This window comes from Harmonia axyridis, chromosome 5 (assembly GCF_914767665.1).
Source record: "Harmonia axyridis chromosome 5, icHarAxyr1.1, whole genome shotgun sequence".
Lineage (NCBI taxonomy): Eukaryota > Metazoa > Arthropoda > Insecta > Coleoptera > Coccinellidae > Harmonia > Harmonia axyridis.
This window is the reverse complement of record NC_059505.1, coordinates 12,809,722-12,833,099: the sequence shown is the minus strand read 5'-3', so window position 1 is coordinate 12,833,099 and position 23,378 is coordinate 12,809,722. Positions and strand designations below refer to the sequence as shown.

At 35.3% G+C, this 23,378-nt stretch overlaps 1 protein-coding gene across 4 annotated transcripts in view; it reads left to right on the top strand.

Moving 5' to 3' along the window:
* The window catches only part of LOC123679769 (potassium voltage-gated channel subfamily H member 8), a 444,333-nt gene that overhangs the window by 403,175 nt on the left and 17,780 nt on the right, over nucleotides 1-23,378 (top strand). For all 4 annotated transcript variants that reach the window (XM_045617253.1, XM_045617252.1, XM_045617255.1 and 1 more), the window contains one exon: nucleotides 21,191-21,360. In XM_045617253.1, coding sequence (XP_045473209.1) covers nucleotides 21,191-21,360 — 170 coding nt within the window. The remainder of the gene's footprint in view (nucleotides 1-21,190; nucleotides 21,361-23,378) is intronic.

Below are 23,378 nucleotides of genomic sequence, written 5' to 3'. Positions count from 1 at the left end.
AATTTAATCAACTAAAACAGTCAAAATTAACTGTAGTCTGAATAAGAAATTTTTATGGAGCAGAACGGATCAATTTGGGATTTTAAATTATTCAATAAAATTTCTGTAGGTAGAGTATGATAATTCGGATAGTTATTCTCAAAAATTAGATATTCAAATAACTTTGCACAGGTACCTTGTTTAGTACGAATACCGGCTTTCATTCACATTCATACCCACAGTTGAAATCAAACGTTATTGAAGTTGAAATCCCAATATCGAATACTATTTATTATTTGTGCATAAACCAACTATTCATAGAAGAATAAAAAATTAAATTCTGTTGCCAATGTATCTTGGGGAGAAATAAACTACCCAATGATCTAAAGTACGGGCGTAGCCAGGGGGGGTGTTTTCGGGGTTCAAACCTCCCCCCGAAATGTTAAAGATGTCAAAAAAACTTTTTTTTTCAAAATCACGGAAATATTTTTTAATGGATTTTGTAAAAAGTGAATGAAATTATCACTCTCAGTTCAATTAATTTGTAATGTGAAATTTGAATTAAATCACCTCTACGTAATCCAGTCAATTTGTGCTCACATGTGCCCCTCAAAGGAAAGTTATGGGTTAGTTTGATTTTTTCGATCGTATGTAACGGGTGTTTTTTTTCGAGGTATATAACTTTAAGTTGGCATTACTGTTCAAGATGGCGACCGATTCAACAGCTGTTAAGTGATTTATTCTCAGTTCGGTTTGGCAATTCATCATGAATGAACTGACGCCTGAACAACGCTTGAAAATAGTGCAATTTTATTTCGAAAATAATGGTTCTGTGCGGAATATGTATCGGGCTCTACTTCCATTAGCGATGAAGCGCACTTCTGGTTGAATGGCTACGTCAACAAACAAAACTGCCGCATTTAGAGTGAAGCTAATCCTCAAGTGTATGTCGAAACAGCGTTACATCCAGAAAAACTGACTGTTTGGTGCGCTTTATGGGCTGGTGGAATCATTGGTCCGTACTTCTTCAAAAACGATGATGGCCAGAACGTTACAGTCAATGGTGATCGGTATAGAGCCATGATTACTAACTTTTTCATTCCTGAATTGAACAACCATGATGTCCAGGAGCTGTGGTTCCAACAAGACGGCGCAATATGTCATACAGCTCGTGCCACAATCGATTTATTGGAAGACACGTTTGGTGACCGCCTAATTTCACGTTTTGGACCAATTGGCCTCCAAGATCTTGTGATTTAACACTGCTAGACTACTTTCTGTGGGGCTATGTAAAGTCATTGGTCTATGCGGATAAGCTACAAACCCTTGACCATTTGGAAGACAACATTCGCCGTGTTATTGCCGATATACGGCCACAAATGTTGGAAAAGTCATCGAAAATTGGACGTCCAGATTGGACTACATTCGAGCCAGCCGTGGCGGTCATATGCCAGAAATCATATTTAAAATGTAATGCCACAAGATTATCTTGCGGATAAATAAAATTCATATCAATCGAATAATCCATCGTTGTTTTATTGCAATTTAAAGTTCTATAGCTCTAAAAAAAACACCCTTTATTTTTTTGGGTTCTGAATCCGAATCTGAGATTTAGCACCAAAATTCTGTGAGGGAACATTAAAAAAAAATACAAAAAAAATTTAATCTTCTGACGTTTTCTTCCATAAAGTTTTTTGTCCGAAAAACCTGGCTCAAACGATAGTTCAAAATTGGCGTATTATATCTATCTCTGCTGAAACTCAGTTGATGGGGTAGTTTTAATTTCTTCGATTTATTATCTCTGTTTCTGGGGTACAGAATTCAAATCTGAAGTTTGCCACCAAAATTTCATGATAAAACATTGAAAAAAATGCAAAAAAGGTGATAACTATCATTTTTTACCGGTTTTTTGCATATAAACTTTCTACTCATTTTGAATTTGAGTACTCTGTTGTATAAATACTACGACGGTATTTTTTTCCTAAATATATTCATAGAAATCGATGTAAAGAAATAAACTAAATTTCAAAAAGTGATTTCGAAAATGCTTTTTTTCTCAAAACATACTTGAAAAATAAAACTAGTGAAAATAGACTGAATGGGTTGGCTCTTTTAAAGTTGATATATTTAAAAAGAAAAACATAAGATTTTTTTTATAATATGTAAACCCCCCCCCCCCCGAAACTGAAACCTGGCTACGCCCGTGATCTAAAGAATTATAAATGCAGAACCTATTAATGAGAGAGCTAAATTGAGTAAATAAATAAAAACCCTAAATAAAACTAAAATAAGCCTGATCTGAAAAATTAAATTATCATTATAAACATAAGTAAAACAATACAGGTGTATATGCACAAATTTTTTTGAATGTAAACAGAAAGCATGGTTAATAAATGTGCGAGAGAAAACGGAAAAACGCATCCGGTAAACTAATGCGAAAAGCATTGAAGATCATCCCCAATCAAAAATTATTCTTGTTTTCCTTAGTGAATAGGACGTGATCGTTGATGATGTATTTTCGTAGGTAATTGCACAAGTGCATCAAAATTACCGATAATTTTGCATGACAGCGTGTTGTCATAAAAACTGCATGAGTTCATTTTCATTTTTGGAGAAAGAGCCCGACACCGAAGGTGGAGGGCTCTTTCTCCAAAAATGAAAATGACCGAATGCAGTTTTTCAAAGAAAACACGCTGGAATGCGAAATTATCCGGTAATTTTGATGCACGAGTGTAATTCGGGGGAATATTTCCCGAATAAACTGTTACATTACCTGTCAAACTGATTTAGAATGGAATTGCCATAGATTCGAACTGTGTTAGATGCATAGAAACTAAGCATCTATGAACAGAACAATTATCGCAGTGCAGTTTCGCTTCCTACAATGCAATTATCGCTGTAATTTTCGATAATTGTTCTCCAGATACATAGAATTTTTGACAGGAGGGAAATATTCGCCTAAATGTTCGTATTGAGAGGAGTATGGCCAGCTGAATGAAGAACTAGAAGATCCTCTCAATGGAGTGGACTTGTCACGGTATTTTATGTCAATAAATTAGCTCATAGAATGTATGTTCTGATTGCTGATGAAAATTATAAATGAAACAAAAAAAAAGTAGTTTATGACAACAATTCATCAAATTAATTTGGGAGAAAATTTAGAAAGAAGAGAATTATTATGCGTTTACACTTTTTGGAAAGTCTATTGAATGTTCGTATGGATGGAATCTATTAGGTGTACGAATTTGCTTTCGCCGTTTTGCAATAGATGGATGAAGCGGTAGGTGGTAGTTGAAATAAATAGATCGTAGATGTCATACAATAAGCTTAGGTATTTGTAAACTTAACGCCATCGAAATATTAGTCGATTTGTTTCTGCATCATAGAGTTATTTGCGATTGAACATGTCAGCTTACGAACCAAATTCTCGTCATTTGCGGAAGGTTTTAATTTTCTGCTTCGATATGAATGAATCTGCGGCTGAGGCTCATCGAATGCTCTCAAATATCTATGGTGAGGACGCTTTTAGTGAGTGACGTACGAGTTGAAGTCGAGAGATGTTGAACGGCGTTTGCTTGTAAACAACTGTTTGCAATGCAAAGAAGGAAGGGATTTCTGCATCGCATTGTGACTGGAAATCAAAACCACTACGATTTTCCAAGCGCAGAAAATCATAGGGATATCCCGGTCATGCTTCCACCCGTCGGCCAAACCGAATATCCACGGTTCCAAGGTCATGCTCAGTATTTGGTGGGTCCAGCTCGGCGTAGTGTATGTATTATGAGTTGTTAAAACCGACTGAAACAATCACAGGCGACCGTTATCGAACGCAATTAATGCGTTCGAGCCGAGCATTGAAAGACAAACGGTCGCAATACAACGATAGATATGATAAAGTGATTTTGCAGCATGACAATGCTCGACCCCATGTTGCGAAAGTGGTCAATATTCAAGTGGTCATACTTGGAAACGGAAATGGGAAGTCCTACCCCACCCACCGTATTCTCTAGACGTTGCTCCCTCGGACTTTTACTTGTTTCGATCAATGGCACACAGTCTGGCTGGCCAGTCTCATGAAGAAGTAAAACATTGGATTGCATCGTGTAACGCTTCAAAAATTCAGAAATCAATTTTACAATCCCAATCTTTGGTCCCAATAACAACCAAGAGAGAATGAGTGAAAGAATGACACTTTCACCTGCATTTTTCACAAAGTTGTTTTCAATCTTCTGTTTCAATTTGGCCCTATAGTTTCGGGACACCCTGTATTAGCACAAATAATAATAATAATTTATTCACCAAATCAAACAGACACTAAGTTGAATAAAGGAGGTGGACAAATGTAGGGTAACAAAAATAATCAAATTAAGTTGTAGTGACGTAGAAGGAAATCTAAAAGACTAACAGATTTTGGTTTCTTACTTCTAGGGATATAACCGTAATTAGTGTGTGATCTTGATGACTTTTTCACTAAAATATTCGTATTGATTTTGTCTACAAACAAAAATCATCCAATTCCTTTGTAATGCTGTATGAAAAAATTCAAAAATGAAAAAATTTTGCGTCATCGTTGAAAAGTCTCTCATCAATGAGTTAATGTATTAATATAATCTATGACCACAATTCATCAAATAAATTCCTAGAGCCGTAGAAGAAAATTAAGAGAAAAGAATACTTTGCGTTTTCACATGTCAGAAATATCTCTTTAATGATTGAATGATTATTGATAAGATCATTCAATTAATTGTTTGTATTGATGTTGTCTATGAATACAAATCATCAAATATATTTGTAGTGCCGTATTCACGGATAAAAAAAAATTTGAAAACGTTGATTCTTTGTGAAGGATGAAAAACGAGTACTAAAACATCACTTCATAAACAAAAATTGTACCTACTATGTTGTGAAGTGCACATAGATAACAATTATCATAGAAAATTTCTGCCGACAGAAGTTTCGATTGAGATGTCCAGAAACCCTGGTGTGTCTACTTATACCTGTAAAACTTTCAAACACAAAACAGGAAATTTATGACTACTTGATTTTGAGAGATCATTAGTGTTTCAGATGGCGCATACATCGTTCATATTTTTTGCGATTATTGACTCTTGTACTTTTGAGTATGGAATAATAATATTTTATATTCCATGCTCGTGACAATCTTCTATACTGCAGCCCATTTAGACATTAAATTCCAATAATTTCATTATAAATTCGATATGAACTGAATTGTAATTTCTTGTGAAATTCTGCAGTTTCTCAAATCTTGATTTCATTTTCAAACAGTGACAGACAGATAGCTGGAATTCGAATAATTATGAAGAGCGCCACTTTACAGAACGCTGGTAAGTTCTAACTACAGAGATTTGATAAAACTTGTATCAAGTTATTGTCTTTCTAGCCAAAGCAAAAGTTGGACTTTCTCCGAGAGTCTGGAACAAAATCGAATCAGTGCATACACCAGGATTTCTAGGCATCATAGTTTGGGCAAAAACTATGTGTGACAGATGAATATTTTAGTTACCCAAGGCGAACCGATATTTTTTCAAGTCAATGAATTAATTACAAACTAAATCCATCAAAAAACAATTATTTGAAAATAAAAAAATTTGTCGTGAAAGAAATATAATGCACAACTCAAAAGGCAATATTTTTTACCAGACTTGTCTTCGCTATTGTTCGGGCGCATTCTTTCCTCGTCTGGCGGGTCTCACTTGCCTTTCCTATAGTGTTAATAACTATTTCTGATGTGAAATCATAAAATATGATTTTATAGCACATAATTGTAATGAAAACATTAATTGCAAAATAATAAGTTTTCCAACATAAACCATAGTTGGGATCAAGGGTCACTACACCACACATTAAGGGTATATTAAAAATTAAAACACTATTCCATGATTTATTTAGAATTCCAGCGAAGAACATAGTAGTTTTGAGTATTTTGTTCAGAGGTGAAATCAAATTCAGTAATAATCAGACCCGCTAGTTGTTATCTTGATTTTGTGAATTTCAAGTTTCTAAGCGGTACAAATGAATGCTCTCTAATGAGTTTTTCCATGCATGCAGTGGTCTGACAGAGGATCCGATTGAATAATCTTGTTGTTACAGGAAAATCCTTATTAACTCAAGGAGATTTGTTCGAATTTTCTATTTTAACCCTTCAAATACTAATCCACATCCAAAAGCCTAAAATAATACTGTACTTGAATGTCCGAATACTTCACTGAAAAAATAATATTTAAAAAGACAACGTTGTATTATTTTCGAATAGAAATTGCTTCAGAATATAAGTGCAACCCTCCTCTACAGTGAACTCTCAATGAGTATAATAATTGAGTATTGAATTATTTTAACATATGAAATGAATTCTTTAGTTTGTTTAATAAACTCGTTGGTCTCTTGTAATTATTATTCATCTGCGACTGTCAGAAAATAAACTATTCTCAGAAAACAAGCTGAAAATAATAAAAATAGTGCTAATACGAAGCATTAAGTACGGAGGAATAACCTGGTATAATACGAAAGACAATAATAAAGATCAGTTGCAAAGTACGCAAAATACAGTGATCAGAACAGCGGTTGGCGCCTCATGGTATATAACCAACCAACAAATCAGAGAAGAGTTGAAAATTGAAACTATTGAGTAAATAGTTAACAAAGAAAGAAGACAATAGAGACGCTGAAAGATCATGAGAAAGAGGAATTAAGAAAGATACTACAAATCAAAATAGGAATGACAGATATGAGGAAATACCTCTTTCGAAGAACAAAATAGAAGAAAAAAGTGACATGCAGTTTTCCAATTAGATAACATAAGGAATAGGAGAAAATAATATAGAGGCGTAGGGAATAAAATTCCAGTCCTTATACAAAAAGAAGATCTGAGTTATAGACGGATTTCCGAATAGGAAGAGACTCCCCCTCTAGAATTGAACTAAGGATAGTTCACATAATGAATAGTTTGTATTGCATATTAATCTACGAATAGGTACAATATACATAACATATAATGAAATATGTTATGTCAAAAACCTAACATGACGTGAACAAAACGAAAAAAATAGAATTATTCTTAATCGAAAAAATATCATAATATCCAAAACATTAGCAGGATAATAAAAAAAATTAATTACACAAAAATAACGTGAAGAATCTAACATGATATGCGAAAAATGATCTTGTTTTCGGTGTCACAACCACATTCTCTATGATCGAGTCTATAAAGTTATAAAGTCGCCACATGTATTTTTCAACCTCTATACTTTCTGTCATTTTATACACATTCGTAAACTTTGACGATGAATAAATGTAGGTCTTGTTATACCGTTGGATTCGAATGATCATATCCACAGTCCTCTGTGGGATAGGATTGACCAATGAGAGTTGCCCCATACGCAAACCATACTATTTATTGAGTTTATATTGCTCCGTCTTATATTTGAACGGACTATAGTCAAGTTTGGATAATCGATAATCCGTACTTGACTCTTGACTAGAATAGGCCTGTTTAGTTCGTTGTAAAACATTTTCAAATTTGTGTTCACGGTCAATTATAAATAATTCTGCCATATTTAAGAGTTTTATAATTGACTTTGTGAAATAGTCCAATGAAATTTCACTCGTGATTGAATTCATGCCGTAAGTCTGTCTTTTATTCCATAATGCCTCAATTGAGTTATTTGAAAAAACAACACTTGCTCTCCAAGAAACTCAGTTTCGTTGCGAAATAAACCGACACTCATCGCGAAAATAGAAAATCACTTGTTACTACTGATAAGTAGAGAAACTCTAATATTCAAATCTGTAATTATAAGATGTACGTATATTCAAGATTCACATCCAGTTATCCAGCAAATATTCAATTTATCTGTAATATAAATACCCAAGATCCAATTAATATTATAACAATACATAATAATTCTCTTTCAAGGATAATCTCACCGGAGATGCGAAAAATTCAATGGAATATACTTGATTCAAAATGAGTGATTTAATTACGACCTTTCCACCCTTCACTTGGTTCTGAAATTGAACTTACACAGACCATTCTCGTTAATTCCATTAGTCTAGCTTCATCATATTCCACTTAGTTATCGTGCTGGTATTCCAAACTTCCACCGTTATGCTTTTCTTTCATTTTCTGCAGCTTTTGTATTATGGAAGAATGTAGTGCTATATTCACGTCAATTAATTGCAATGCATTTGCCAACTAAGGGAACTCTTTAATAATTATATAGTTATTCAGGCAAATACACTTTCGTATGAATTAAAAATAGATTCAAAAGTTTTGCATCCCCTAAATGCACGAACTTTTTTTTTCTTCATGGAAAATGAAGTATACCGGGTGATTTTTTCGAGTCGAATCAGTCAAAAATCTCGAAAAGGAAAAATATTTCGAATAAAAGGTTGATGGTTTTACTAAAACAATGAACTTTTCATCCCAGACTTTTCCTCGTAATATTTTTTTATCGATATTCTTTATTAGGTCAATTGAAAAACCCCCGGTTTGATGCACAGATGGCCGCAGATGGCGTTACTAGTATTAAATCCATATGATTTTTAGTTAGTACCAATAACCTTCAAATGATACGTGTCAAAATTTGACAGCAATCCGACCATTAGTTTGTGAGATATTGTGTTTTAAGTGTAGCTACTTTTGTTATTCGAAAACAGATGAAAAAAAAATTTCGTGTGCTAATGTAATATGGCTTTTTGAAGGGAAAAATACAGTTGGATCAAAATCTTGGCTTGATGAAGAATTTCCGAGGTCTGCACCAGGAGCATCAACCATCATTGGTTGGTATACTAAGTTTAAACGTGATGAAATGAGCACCGAAGACGGCGAGTGCAATGGACACCCAAAAGAGGCTGTCACCGACGAAAAAATCAAAAAAGTTCACAAAATAATTTTGAATGACCGTAAAGTGAAGTTGATCGAGATAGCAGACATTGTGAAGATATCATCTTAACTTGTACATCATACCATTCCCGAATATTTGTACATGAGAAAGCTGTGTGCAAAATGGGTGCTGCGCGAGCTTACAATCGATCAAAAGCAACAAAGTATTAATGATTCAGAGCAGGGTTTGAAACTATTTAAGTGCAATAAACCTGATTGTTTGCGTCAATCAAAAGAATGCTCGCTGAAAAGAAATTTAGCACCAATGAAGAAACTGAGGTCTTTCTTGAAGTGAAAGACAAATCGCACTACAAAAATGGTATCGAAAAGTAGTAAGATCGTTGTATCGCCCTCGAAGGCAACCTGTTGAAAAATGAAATCGAATTTTGCCAAAAAATATTAATTTTTTGGCAACCGTCCGGGAAGTGCTCACTTCCCGGACGCTTTTTCTCTGAGAAAGAAGCATTTCCCGGCCTAGTCCGGAAAGTACGTACATCCCGGACTAGGCCGGAAAAGAATCATAGAATCCATAGCAACCGAGATAACGGCTGGCAGTTCATATTAAATTAGTTGTCAAAAATTTGCATGTTTTTTGATCGCAATCGCAATAAAATATGGAAAGCAGCAGCGATAGTGTTATTTTACATGGTTGCCGAAAAAATATTGTACGCAACACGCCCGAAAATGGTTTTTTTGGACTCACAGACTTCCAGGACTCGCTTACGCTCGTCCTGGAATTTTGTCTATTCGTCCAAAAAAACACTATTTTCCGGACTTGTTACGTAAATTACTATTTTTTCGATGGTTCGCTTGATTTATCTATTGTTCTAGTGATGTTTTCGAACCGATATTTTGAATAAATCTGCTTTCTATATTTTATTACGATTGCGATCAAAAAACATACAATTTGTTGACAATTTCATATGAACTGTCAGCCGTTTTCTCGGTTGCTTTGGTAATGATCAACTGCATTCATTAAAATTATACCTACCAAGAAGTATGTACTTTCCGGACTAGTCCGGGAAATGCTACTTTCTCAGAGAAAAAGCGTCCGGGAAGTGAGCACTTCCCGGACGGTTGCCGAAAATAGTAATTTACGTAACAAGCCCGGAAAATATGGTTTTTTTGGACGAATAGTCAAAATTCCAGGACGAGCGTAAGCGAGTCCTGGAAGTCTGTGAGTCCAAAAAAACCATTTTCGGGCGTGTTGCGTACAATATTTTTTCGGCAACCATGTAAAATAACACTATCGCTGCTGCTTTCCATATTTTATTGCGATTGCGATCAAAAAACATGCAAATTTTTGACAACTAATTTCATATGAACTGTCATCCGTTATCTCGGTTGTTATGGATTCTATGATTCTTTTCCGGCCTAGTCCGGGAAGTACGTACTTTCCGGACTAGGCCGGGAAATGCTACTTTCTCAGAGAAGAAGCGTCCGGGAAGTGAGCACTTCCCGGACGGTTGCCGAAAAAAAGTTTTTTTATTAAGGTAGACCGGTAACTTTTCAATTGGCCTGTTATTTACAAGTATTTCATTTTTTTTTTTAAAATGTTAATCTAAATTCTGTCAAACAACAGGTAATTCTCCATCTAGGATGTAGCATCCTCATGATCGTATACATAAACCCAAACCGGTCACCAGATTAGCCATAATATGGCTATGTATAATTGTGTATTTTAATATCCCTCAGCAGCATAATATGTACCCAATAACAGCTCTGGTGCGATGAGATTGGGCATTATAGTCCATAAAAACGAATGGGTCACCAACAGCCACTAGACATAATCTCATGTGAGCATCTATCTATCACCAGTCATGGATCCCTGAATATGGATTAGTTCTGTGAGTCTTGACCCAATGAGAGACAGAGCTCTGGTGTGTGGTTGTGGCTGAAAGAAAGAATATTCTATGTTCTAAGGGTTGTAGTTAGGTTACCTTAGTGGCGAACTATACCTTCAACCTGTCGCAAGTATTCGTCTCCGTAATGGCTCGTTGACACGGTGCGAGAAACCACGTGCGTGAAGGCCTCGAATCGTATTCGCATTCGAGCTCGAACCGTGTATACCAACCACGCGCGTGGTCAGTGTCACCACGTGCGTGCTCGAACGGGTATTATGCAGGTTTATTAGTTGGCGTTCGAGATTCGTGGTAGAACGTTGTTGATTGCTAAATTAAACAGTGTTTTTTTTTAATTATGGCAAAGTGGAGTGAACAACAAATGTCAAACTTTATTCATTTATATGAAACTCATTTTTGCTGACAGAGGGGCACGCATATTTGTCCATTGTTTTTGGATAAATGGTTGCACTTTTTGTAACAAAACATCAAATTGGTCTGGACTCATTCGAAAAAAGTTTTTGAATGAAGGAATATCTTCATTTCTTAATTCTTGACACAGTTGTTGTGAAACACCAAATTTTTTTCGTCTGCTCACCCACCTTCGCACCCATTCTCTTCTATTTGACACTTTTTTCTTCTTAGTTTTTATTTTTTTTTGCTATTATTACAGCCAAAATTTCACTAACAACACACACACCTTGTAGTACCGAATTCATTCTTGCAACTGAAAGCTCGAATCGTGTCAACCAATTTCACGAATGTTCTTTCGAGATGCGAGTCACGAATGCTCTTCACGCACGTGGTTTCACGCGTTCGAGCTCGCACCGTGTCAACGAGCCATAATGCAGACAGCGATACTTGAATTCCCAAGGATTGTCTCATATCTCTGCTGGACGATGGTAATGCTATGGTCGGATTTCTGCTGGCAGTTGAGTGGTTATAATTATTTTATTGTTTGTTGTTACACACTCCGAAGAAAATTGGTCAGGATATAGTAATTGCATGTCCAAGTACCACAATTTGCAAAACACCCACTCCTACCAGCAACAAACCTTTGGACATGGTTTTTTTCGATACGAGTTACAATTCTTGCACGGTAAATCTCACTTATCACTCTACGATTCATGTCGACAGTCAAAATCGTAAAATTCAACTTATATCACTAACGAGGTGATCACACTAAAATTGTGTTCTCCAAACATCTGTTTTTCAAAGAAAATATGTGACGATGCAAAAACAAACCCACACAAAATTTTTGATATTGAAAAATTCTTTCATATGATAAACTTTTGAATCAATGTGTTTGTTGTGATTATCACAGTAGATGAAAATTTGAGAAAAGCACTTATATGACGTCAGTATCTCTCTGTATATAGGTCCTTATTCATTCACACTGGAAGACAAACAGGACAATAGACAATAGTCCCAGAAATAGTGTTCATTGTGACACACTCATAGATGAAATACTGATCCCTAATGGTTTTATTGCATCCTACTTTGAAGTTCTGAACAAAATGATGAAATTCCTTATTATGTTAATGTGCTGATAATTTTCATCTGAGCTCAACATATAAATTTTCCGCTTGAATTCAGTGAAGATCAGAGGGAGCTGAATTTCAAGTTGCAATATGTGTATTTGTTTCCAAAATCAGAGAAATAGTTAATATCTGAAGTCAATATAAAACGATGTTTACTGCCCAGGTTTTCATCATTCCTAAACAACATTCAATAATTAGGTACCATGAACGTGTCTTGTGTAAATTCTCTCTATAAAACTTTCTGGTAAATTTAAGTAAATATTAGGGAGGATTTGTGAAAGTAAATGGTTCAATCGCAAACTTCCTCATAAACTGGGCATTTACTAATATAAACTGGGAAGTTTCGGAAACATCAAAACTCTGAAACTGGGTGCACCTATATCTTTAGTTAGTCGAGAATGTCACGATGAGAAATTTGAATATGGAAAACTTTATGACGATTGATATGATTCCAAGCTTATGTTAATTGCAGATGAATTAATTATATCAACTGAAATTCAGCAAATCTTACTACTCACTCCTGAAATTTGATTATGACAGCATAATTTTGTTTTTCTCAGGGGCTCTCGAATATATTAACGAAATCAATTGGACTAACCTTTCCCAATTTACTACTATGTCAAAAGTGCACAGAGAATTGTTCAAGAAAACAGACATTTTATATTATTATTAACATAAGTTCTGGAAGGAACATATTCAAATCAATAACAAAAACAAGGAATATATTTTTCACTGCTGAACGACAAAAACCACTCATGCAGATATTCTTGAAGTTAGCGAAGGTATATTGTGTTCAACAGGAATTCGATAATTCAAGTCTAAACAGTTGAAGGAAATGATAATCGAAATGAATAGAAAATATTATTTTTCTATCGATTAAATTTGCTCGAGCCAAATAAACAGGAGATATGTGGAGGGCAAACAACGAAATAAGCTGACTTTATTATGGGAAAACCTAAATATTCTCTGTTGAATATATATCCAACCGAATTCTGAAGGCTTCAGGAAATTGCCCTTATAAGCACATCGTTCATCTCATTGACCTATCGATCTTCAATAGCGTTTTTCCGAGTTTCAGTTTTTTGAGAAAATTCAGGGTTATTTCTGATACTCTGATTGAATTTAGTTTTAGAAGTTCTTCAATGACATCTACAACAACTGCGGTAAAACTTATTTTATAATTATACTCATTGGTAGTTGTTTTCTTTGGAGTTTATGATTTTTATATTATTCCCCCACGAACAAGTATATACTTTTGTGGGTTGTAATTTGTTTATTGATGCGTACCTTACAAATTGATTGTATTTCAAGAACTGTTTTTTGTTATATTTTTTCTGCTTCAATAAACTTATTTATTATTATACAGGGTTAGAACTCTTCAGAGAGACATAACAGGGATATCGAAAAGCGTTAGAAATATAGGGTGGCTTGATTTACAAAAAAACTTGCATTATTTAGAGATGAATGTGTTCGTGTGAACAGATCCAAAATATCTCCAATGGTTCCCGAAATATTTCGAGAGGACTAAAAATCCAGATATTTTTTTTCTGTTTTTCTCATTTGTTTATAGATACAACTTCATGAAATTCGGTTTTTAGCCATAATCCTATATAGAGATTCTAATGGTGTCGTCAGATTTTTTCTGTTTTTCATTTTTTTAGAGACGCGATAGTCAATTTTTTTTCTTATGTACGCAATTTTAAATCTCCTTATGTGGTGATAAATAAAAAATTTCGAATTCAACAATGTATCACACTCTACAAAAATCTGACTATGCAAATTTGAACTTTATTCAGTAGTTATGTGAAATCATCACTTGAGTTTTGTAAGAACCTGAATCATGTTGATAAGTAAAGTCCTATTAATTACATAATCATGCAGATAACAACACTCTACATAACGTACAACTGTCAATGTCTGTAGAAATTGTTACACATAATTTAAAACATTCAAGTTATGGTTTCACATAACTGTCAACAAAGTTATTTGACAATTCTGGCACCAGCCTACTACTCAAACAGAAAAATAAAGAGGAAGTTCAAATTTGTGGAGCTAGACTCGATATTTTTGTGAAGTGTATGTATAATGATAAGCTGGAGCCAGAATTGTCAAATAACTTTATTGACAGTTGTTATGTAAACTTTTTCACTTTTTTGTTAAGTTATGTAGAACAATATCCTACAAGTTAGTGCTATCTCCGAAGTTTTTTCAGTTGATTTATTGAATTACCTATATTTATTTCTCTACAGCAAGTAGATTTGCGAATATATAGATGAATAACTTAAGTCGAATGCACAATCCTTTTCTTTCGTGGAACTATTCCACATAGAAATCTTGTTAATTGTGTTGAGGGTAAACTATATCCTTCGAATTGCATTCATTTGTTCAATTTGTATTCATGCATATGCAGCCCTAACAGTATATTGATGAAATAACATATTACTTTGTATTATTGAAGTTAATTGATTCTGTGTTCATTTAAACTAGTATTGTATAAAATATAGTTTACGTATTGCATTGTTATCGCTGCCTGCGTTTGATGCTCTTTGTTAGATTAATTTTCGTATCGATTATGCAATAATGCATCCGCTCAAAAGTATGTCATATGAAAAGAAACTTATCAAGCTCCAGAGGAATATGAAGGCTCATTTTCACCATGATACTACTCTCATAAGAGTACTTTCGTGATAGTTTCCGTCCAGAACACTCTAATAAGCATGGAGAATATTATAAACGCTGTAAACAATTCTATAAGATGAAGAGAAGAAAAAATTGCTTGGCAGTGCCAATATTGTATGGGCAAGCCACCCTTTTGTGTAGGGAAATGTTTTCAGGATTGGCATGACGTCACTGCCATTTGTAAATGAACTATGATTTTTGTTGGACATGACGTTATATGACGCAGTGTTTTTTCACTCCAACTTGTGACCTCAAAATTCTTCGTTAAAAGTAAATTTCTTACTTCAGAACTTGTCACAAATCAAGTGAACACTGTGAGCCACCTGCTAATAAAAATTACAAGTACAATAAAAAAAAACTGCTTATTTTTAACTTCAAGAATGAAGGAGCTATCGTCCAAAAACTATTCTGACAATTTTGGATCCAACGTTTTATGTTGTTACTACCACAAATACTACTTGATCCAGAAAGTGTTGCTTCCTGCGGAAATCCTTCTTCATACAATTTTTTGTGGGTGTTTATCGATTGTCGTTAAGTCATTAGTTCCATTATTGGCATAATATACCGTTGTTCTTTATTTTTACATAATATGCACTTCGCAATTTTCATTGATTCTGAATCGTCTGCGGCAACATAAAAAAAATTGTATATTTCTTTTTCTTTGTTGATTAATTTTGCCTCGTCTACAGAATTTTTCTCATAGTTTTTGCAGGGAGGGGACTCACTTTGTTTCAGTAGGAATTCCGAGCTGCATGAGCAACAGTAAAAAGTTCAGATTTCGAGTTAAGACACAACGCACAACACATGAAATATGAACTATAACTTATTTTCGGAATGACAGAGTGCAGGTTCAAAGACGTTGCGCAATGTGATATTCAAACTTCAAACTAATTGAAGAAGTTTGATTTCAAGCCAAACCTGAAGATACAGAAATCAAGTCAAGTCAAACTTTTTTACATAAAAAGTTTGATTTTCAAGTCAAGTCAAGTTTGTGAGTAAAATCAAACTAGTTTGACTTGAATGCATCTCTAACCAAAATGAAGGAATTTTCCGACAAAGGAATTATTTTGCTGCCATTATTCAGTCAGTTCTATCGAAATGACAGAATTTAAATGGAATTTCTTTCATTTTATTTAATTTCATTCGTCGCAATTTCCACCAAACAGAATCAAATCGTCACAAGCCATTCAACAGAGTTCTCAACCTTTTTTATTTCAATTTAATCACAAAAATCGTTTGCCTCAAAACAATTAATTATTTGAAACTCTACTGATGGCGAATTGAAAAGTGTTCGGTATTCTAGAATCAACTGTATTCTACACCTGCTTCCGTTTCAGATATTTCATTGGGACCTACTGAAACTGAAATTATCTTCTTTGAAGTACGCTTCGAGCATTTAATCCAAACTCGGATTGGATGAGCCAAAGCTGATGGTTTAATAGGCTTTCAATTTTCTTTAGCTCCGATCCGACGAAACGGCTTTTTTTCAGTTTTCCTTCGGGTAATGAAAACTCCATGAAGTGCTCACTTATGTTTAGAAAATATCAATTTATTCTCGGCATAATTGTTCGTTTATTATCACATAAATTGATTCAATGAGAGATTTATTGCATCATTTGAGTATATTCGCGAATAGAATTGATCAAATGAGTTGAACATTTGTTATCTCAACAAGATTTGGAACATCATCAATTTTGTGCTTCATCCCATGAAAATGCATTTCTATTCCATATACTTGGAAATATTCATTTTTAAGTTTATTCTTTCAGATAGGCTTTTCAATAAGAGGTTTCATTATGAATCGCCCGCTATTTGAAGTAAAACTACGTCATCACTAAAACGTACACGCTTCAACAGCACATTGAATTTCACCATAAAAATGTTGAAAATTTTGCAGTCACAGTTCGCAAAACTAAAGCTATTTTGGGTCATCGTAAATCACCTTCTCGTCCGGCAATAGTAAAACTGATGGACAATTTACAGCTGTTGGGTCAAGTTAGCGATGTGAGGAATCGGAAACGTGTGCGTCGCTCAAGAATAATTGAGAATATTTCTTCTGTAGCCCGTAGTATCGACGAAATTCCAATTTAAAAAGAAACTCTGGTAAAGTACTACACTTTTTGGTTTGTTGTAGTTTTGTCGTATCTGCAATCGATTTGGAGAAAAAATTTCAAACAGCTCTCTAGTAATCCTCAGGAAAATCCAAATTATTACAAAAATCGAGTTGAATAGCTGTGATAAATAAATTAATTATAAGTAACTGCTACTTATTTACCAACTCGTTAAGCATCACAAAAAAGTAGGAACACAAGAAACACCCTGTATCTCGAAAGGAAAACGTTTATGGGTCATTTCATTTTCAAAATTATCCAAGGAAGCTCTCATTTCCCTTCGTAACTCCAATTCAGGAACACCCAATATAAGATGAGAACAATCGAATTGGTAATAAAAAAAAATCATTTCGAGTAATTTGGTTCAAACATTGTTATCAAAACTCTTTTACTCACATTATATTATAGATATGAGTGAACAATGTCGTAAAAAAATTTTTTCTCTAATTCTGTGGTTATTCCGTTCATTCTTCCACATCTTGTAGAACAAAATCAGTTTTCATGGTTATATTTGATTATTCTATGTTGGTACTCCGAACTTTCCGCCACGGCTTTATCTGTCAATTCATCAATTTGCCTCAAAGAAATCAGTTCTGCCAACCAACATTTTTCAATGCAAAAATCACTAAAATATATTTATGGAAATATTTCATTAATTTCAAAGAAAATGCAATGAATTAGAGAAAATAATGTATAATACTCGTACAGAAGGCTAATTCTACCACTCGTTCATTCCAAAACTCGCCACTTCGTGGCTCGTTTTTGAATTTTGAACTCGTGGAAGAATATCAATGCCTTCTGCACTTGTATTATAAATAACTATTCACGATTACCCCCCCTCAAAAAGAAAAAAGATCTACGCCCTTGTTATGATTTGTTAATATTGGAATGGAACACTTTATTGGAAAACCCCTTACGAATTCGATCATTTAATACTTTTCAGCCATCACCTCCAACAAACGTTGGCCAGTCGTTTTTTTTTACATAAGTGGAATTGCAAAACCTAATGCCATTTGAGTTTGCTGAGGGTTTTGCCACCCCGACCAAGGCGAAGTACAACTTTGCTTCCGCCGTTTTTCCAATAGATGGCTGCAGCGGTAAGTGGTAGTCGAAATAAATAGATCCTAGATGTCATAAAATAAGCTTAGGTATTCGTAAACATAACACCATAGAAATATTAGTCGAGTTGTGTATGCTGCATGAAGTTATTCTGGATTAAACATGTCAGCTTACGAGCAAAATTCTCGTCATTTGCGGGAGGTTTTAAATTTCTGCTTTAATATAAAGAAATCTGCGGCTGAGGCTCATCGAATGCTCTCAAATACCTATGATGAGGACGCTATTAGAGAAAGGAACTGTCGAGAGTGGTTTCAACGATTCAAGAACGGTGATTTTTACGTCGAAAACCAGCATGGCGGGAGAAGAGAGAAGGTTTTCGAAAATGCAGAATTGGAGGTATTACTTGATCAAGACTCGTGTCAAATGCAACAAGAATTGGCAGGATCATTGGGGGTGACGCAACAAAGCTTTTCAAAACGCCTGAAAGGTCATGGGAAAGATTCAGAAACAAGGATGCCGTACGATGCCGAATAACTGCTTGCAAGGCAAAGACAGAAGGGATTTCTGCATCGCATTGTGACTGGAGACGAAAAATGGGTTCATTTCCATATTCTCAAGCGCAGAAAATCATGGTGATATCCGGCCATGCTTCCACATCGACGGCCAAACCGATTCTCCACGGTTCCAAGGTCATGCTCAGTATCTGGTTGGACAAGCTCGTCGTAGTGTATTTTCCAAAAGTCGAGGCTTTATTGTAAAGAACTAGTTATACATTTATGATTTAAAGCATTGTTAGTCGATGACCACTACTTTCGCCCATCTTTCGGGCAGCGTTCGAATCCCGCGTTGAAAAAACTGGTCATCTCTAAGATCTCATAAGACCAGAAACGCTGGTGAGTCAGGCCGTGTGGCATTGATCAAAACAAGTGATAGTCCGAGGGAGAAACGTCTGTACAATACGGCGAGTGGGGTAGGACTTTTCAACGTTTCCAAATATGTCTTGACCACTTTATCAGCATTGTCATACTGTAAATCATTTATCATGTCTCTCGTTGTATTGCGGCCGTTTGCCTCTCATTGCTCGGTTCACGCATTAATTGAGTTCGATAACGATCGCCTGTTTTAGTTGATCTTGACAACTCATAATACACTCCGCCGATCTGGTCCAACCAAATACTGAGCATTACCTTGCAACCGTGAATATTCGGTTTGGCCGTCAACGTGGAAGTATGGCCGGGATATTCCTATGATTTTCTGCGCTAGAGATTATCGAAATGAATCAATTTTTCGTCTCCAGTCACAATTCGATGCAGAAATCCCTGTCGTTTATGCCTTGCGAGCAGCTGTTCATGAGCAAACAAACGTCTTTTAACAACTCTCGGCTTCAACTGGTACGGCACCCAATTTCCTTGTTTCTGAATCATTCCCATCAGGATTTTTGAAATGTCTTGTTGCCAATTCTTGTTTCGTTTCACACAAGTCTTGATCAAGTAATGCCTCAAATTCTGCATCTTCGAAAACCTCTATTCCATAGCCATGCTGGTCTTCGACGTCAAAATCACCGTTCTTGAAGCTTTGATACCACCTTCGGTATGCTCTTTCACTAATAGCGACCTCATCATAGGTATTTGAGAGTATTCGATGGGCCTCAGCCGCAGATTTCTTAATATTGAAGCAGAAAATTAAAACCTCCCGCAAATGACGAGAATTCTGCTCGTAAGCTGACATTTATGATGCAGACACAAATCGACTAATATTTCGATGGCGTTATGTTAACAAATACCTAAGCTTATTGCAGGACATCTACGATCTATTTATATCGCCTATCACTTACCGCTTCAGCCATCTATTGCAAAACGACGGAAGCAAAGTTGGACAACTAATACTACCTTTTGTTTTTTTTTCAGCTGAGATTAAATTCAGCCATTGCCTTTATTACATAAACTGATGAAATATACTTTATCGGCAACCGTCCGGGAAGTGCTCACTTCCTGGACGCTTCTTCTCTGAGAAAGTAGCATTTCCCGGCCTAGTCCGGAAAGTACGTACTTCCCGGACTAGGCCGGAAAAGAATCATTGAATCCATAGCAACCGAGATAACGGCTGATAGTTCATATGAAATTAGTTGTCAAAATTTCCATGTTTTTTTATCGCAATCGCAATAAAATATGGAAAGCAGCAGCGATAGTGTTATTTTACATGGTTGCCGAAAAAATATTGTACGCAACACGTCCGAAAATGGTTTTTTTGGACTCACAGACTTCCAGGACTCGCTTACGCTCGTCCTGGAATTCTGTCTATTCGTCCAAAAAAACCATATTTTCCGGACTTGTTACGTAAATTACTATTCTCTATTTCAGTATCGTAATGAATTGATTACAGTTCTAAAAACAGTGCTGTAATGAACTCATTACAGCATTGTTTTCAGTTATATATTTCGTTCTGTGGTTGTCAACACATACTTCCAATTAAGATGCATCTTACTTCCAATCCTATCAAAATTCAACACACGTCAAATTGTCAATATCATATAATTTGGATTTAGTGAAATGATTTGCAACTTTATTCGAAATTTCTCTTGATTCTGGAGGTGTTAAATCGATTTCGTCAGACATATTTCACGAATTTAATGCGTACTTATGAATTATTTCAAAATTCGAAACGTACGATTCAAATTGAAATTCCATAATCTGTCAATTTTCGTAAGTCACACCAACTACCAAAACACAATACAAATGTCACTAGGATGCATAATCTGAATTTTTCATTGAATTTCGACAATATTTCACAAAACTTGACTGAAATAGAGAAAATATCGTCTAATACTAGTTGCAGAAGGCAATTCCAACACTCATGCGTTCCAAAACTCGCTCCTTCGTCGCTCGTTTTCAAATTTCGCATTCGTGTTGGAATAGGAGCCGATTCTGCAACTTGTTTTAGAATTTACTATTTAATATGCTCAATTATATTAAAAGTGCCTCATTTCGACAAACATAAGGGGGTCCAAGAATTTTGGCGAGTCGTGTTCAAATCAAAATCCTAATTATTCATCTACAATAAATGGTATCATCATTACAGCAGGAATCCGAAGGAAACGGCATGCCCTCCTTGACTCTGCCCAGCATCAGCGAAGACGACGAAAACGCTCAAGAGGAAGAGGGTGGCAACAGCCCTATCAGCCCCAACAGGTCTCCCCTCCACGTTCCGAATCTGAGCAACAGCCCTCGTCACGCAAAATTCAATCTCAGGTGAGTGAGTATGTCGAGTTGCGAAAAAGAATAACCGGATATCGATTCTGAAGAATGTTTTCGAGGTTTATTCACCCCTTTAGATGACTTTCGAACGAGGCGGAGGATTTTATCCTTTCATTTTACGACTTCCGAAGTTTTCGGGGATGTAGACGTCGGAAGTTTAGAGGGATGGAAGTTGTATAAAATATCTCTGATTTTCCAGCGTTCCGTTTTTCTTTTTATCCTGATGGTGAATGAACCCTCTCTTCATCGACAAGTGAATTACAGGACAACTTTGAAATGATTTGAGGGGTTTCTTGGTTATGAGTATGTTAGATGTGATTATCGCGACAACGTGCTTTTTTTATAAATAATATAATAATAATAATAAGTTTATTCATTATAAATTACGAAAATCTTCTATAATATAATGTATCTGTAAAAATAAATAAATAAACCAAAAAAGAAGTCACTAAAGGTCAGACCTGTACGTGACATACCTATGAATACATGAATATAAGACGAGAAAAACTACAACAATAGGACATTACATTAATCTAAGGATCGCTGCATAATACTAGTGATAGTGATAATGATAATATATACCCAATAAAAACAACAATAACATAACTATTTAAACTTATTAAACTGACCAATAAAACAGATAAACCAAAGTATAATGAAACAAGGTGAGGGGATAATTTTGACCAGAACTGATAGAGCAAATTATACAGGGTGTTTCCTAAACATGCGGCAAAAATTCAGGGGGTTGTTCCTTGGACTATTTTTAGCATGTTTTGTCCTTGGATGATTTTTGAAAAACTTCTTTGTTTCGAAGATACAGGGCGAACAACATTTTTCATATTTTTAAAATTAATAATAGTTTAAATAAAAATGCGTACCGCACTGTGTTTACTAAGTAGGTACAATTTATTTTTAAATTTGTTTAACAACATTCCAATTACTAAAAACGGCCAGTTTTTTGACTAAAAATTGATAAGTGCAGATGGTAAAGGAATACAGATTCAACACGGTTTTCATTTGAATTCGTTTTGTGATGTATTAGCAATTAACATTTTATCTTTGACTATTATGAATCGCTATAAGAGGTGGTCATTTCCAACAGTTTTTGTAGGTTGAGTTGAATTTTCATGTAATTTTCATAATAAAATGTTATTATCTGAAATTTTGTTTCCCCTATATCTTCGAAACAAATAGGTTTTTCAAAAATCATCAAGGGACAAAATATTCTTAGAATAGTCCAAGGAACAACCCCCTGAATTTTTGCCGCATGTTTAGGAAACACCCTGTATAAAAATTCAGTCGGTCATTTATAAAACCAGAGATACTATAGGGTGTTTTTTTTCGAGGTATATAACTTTAAGTTGGCATTACTGTTCAAGATGGCGACCGATTCATCAGTTGTCAAGTGATTTATTCTCAGTTTGGTTTGGCAATTCATCGTGAATAGACTCACGCCTGAACAACCCTTGCAAATAGTGCAATTTTATCTCGAAAATAATGGTTCTATGCGGAATACGCATCACGCACTACGTCCATTAGCGATGAAGCGCGCTTCTGGTTGAATGGCTGCATCAACAAACAAAACTGCCGCATTTGGAGTGAAGCTAATACTCAAGTGTATGTCGAAACAACGTTACATCCAGAAAAACTGACTGTTTGGTGCGCTTTATGGGCTGGTGGAATCATTGGTCCGTACTTCTTCAAAAACGATGATGGCCAGAACGTTACAGTCAATGGTAATCGGTATAGAGCAATGATTGCTAACTTTTTCATTCCTGAATTGAACAACCATGATGTCCAGGAGCTGTGGTTCCAACAAGACGGCGCAACATGTCACACAGCTCGTGCCACAATCGATTTATTGAAAGACACGTTCGGTGACCACCTAATTTCACGTATTGGACCAGTGAATTAGCCTCCAAGCACAAGATCTTGGAGGCCAATTCACAGGTCCAAAACGTGAAATTAGGCGGTCACCAAACGTGTCTTTCAATAAATCGATTGTGGCACGA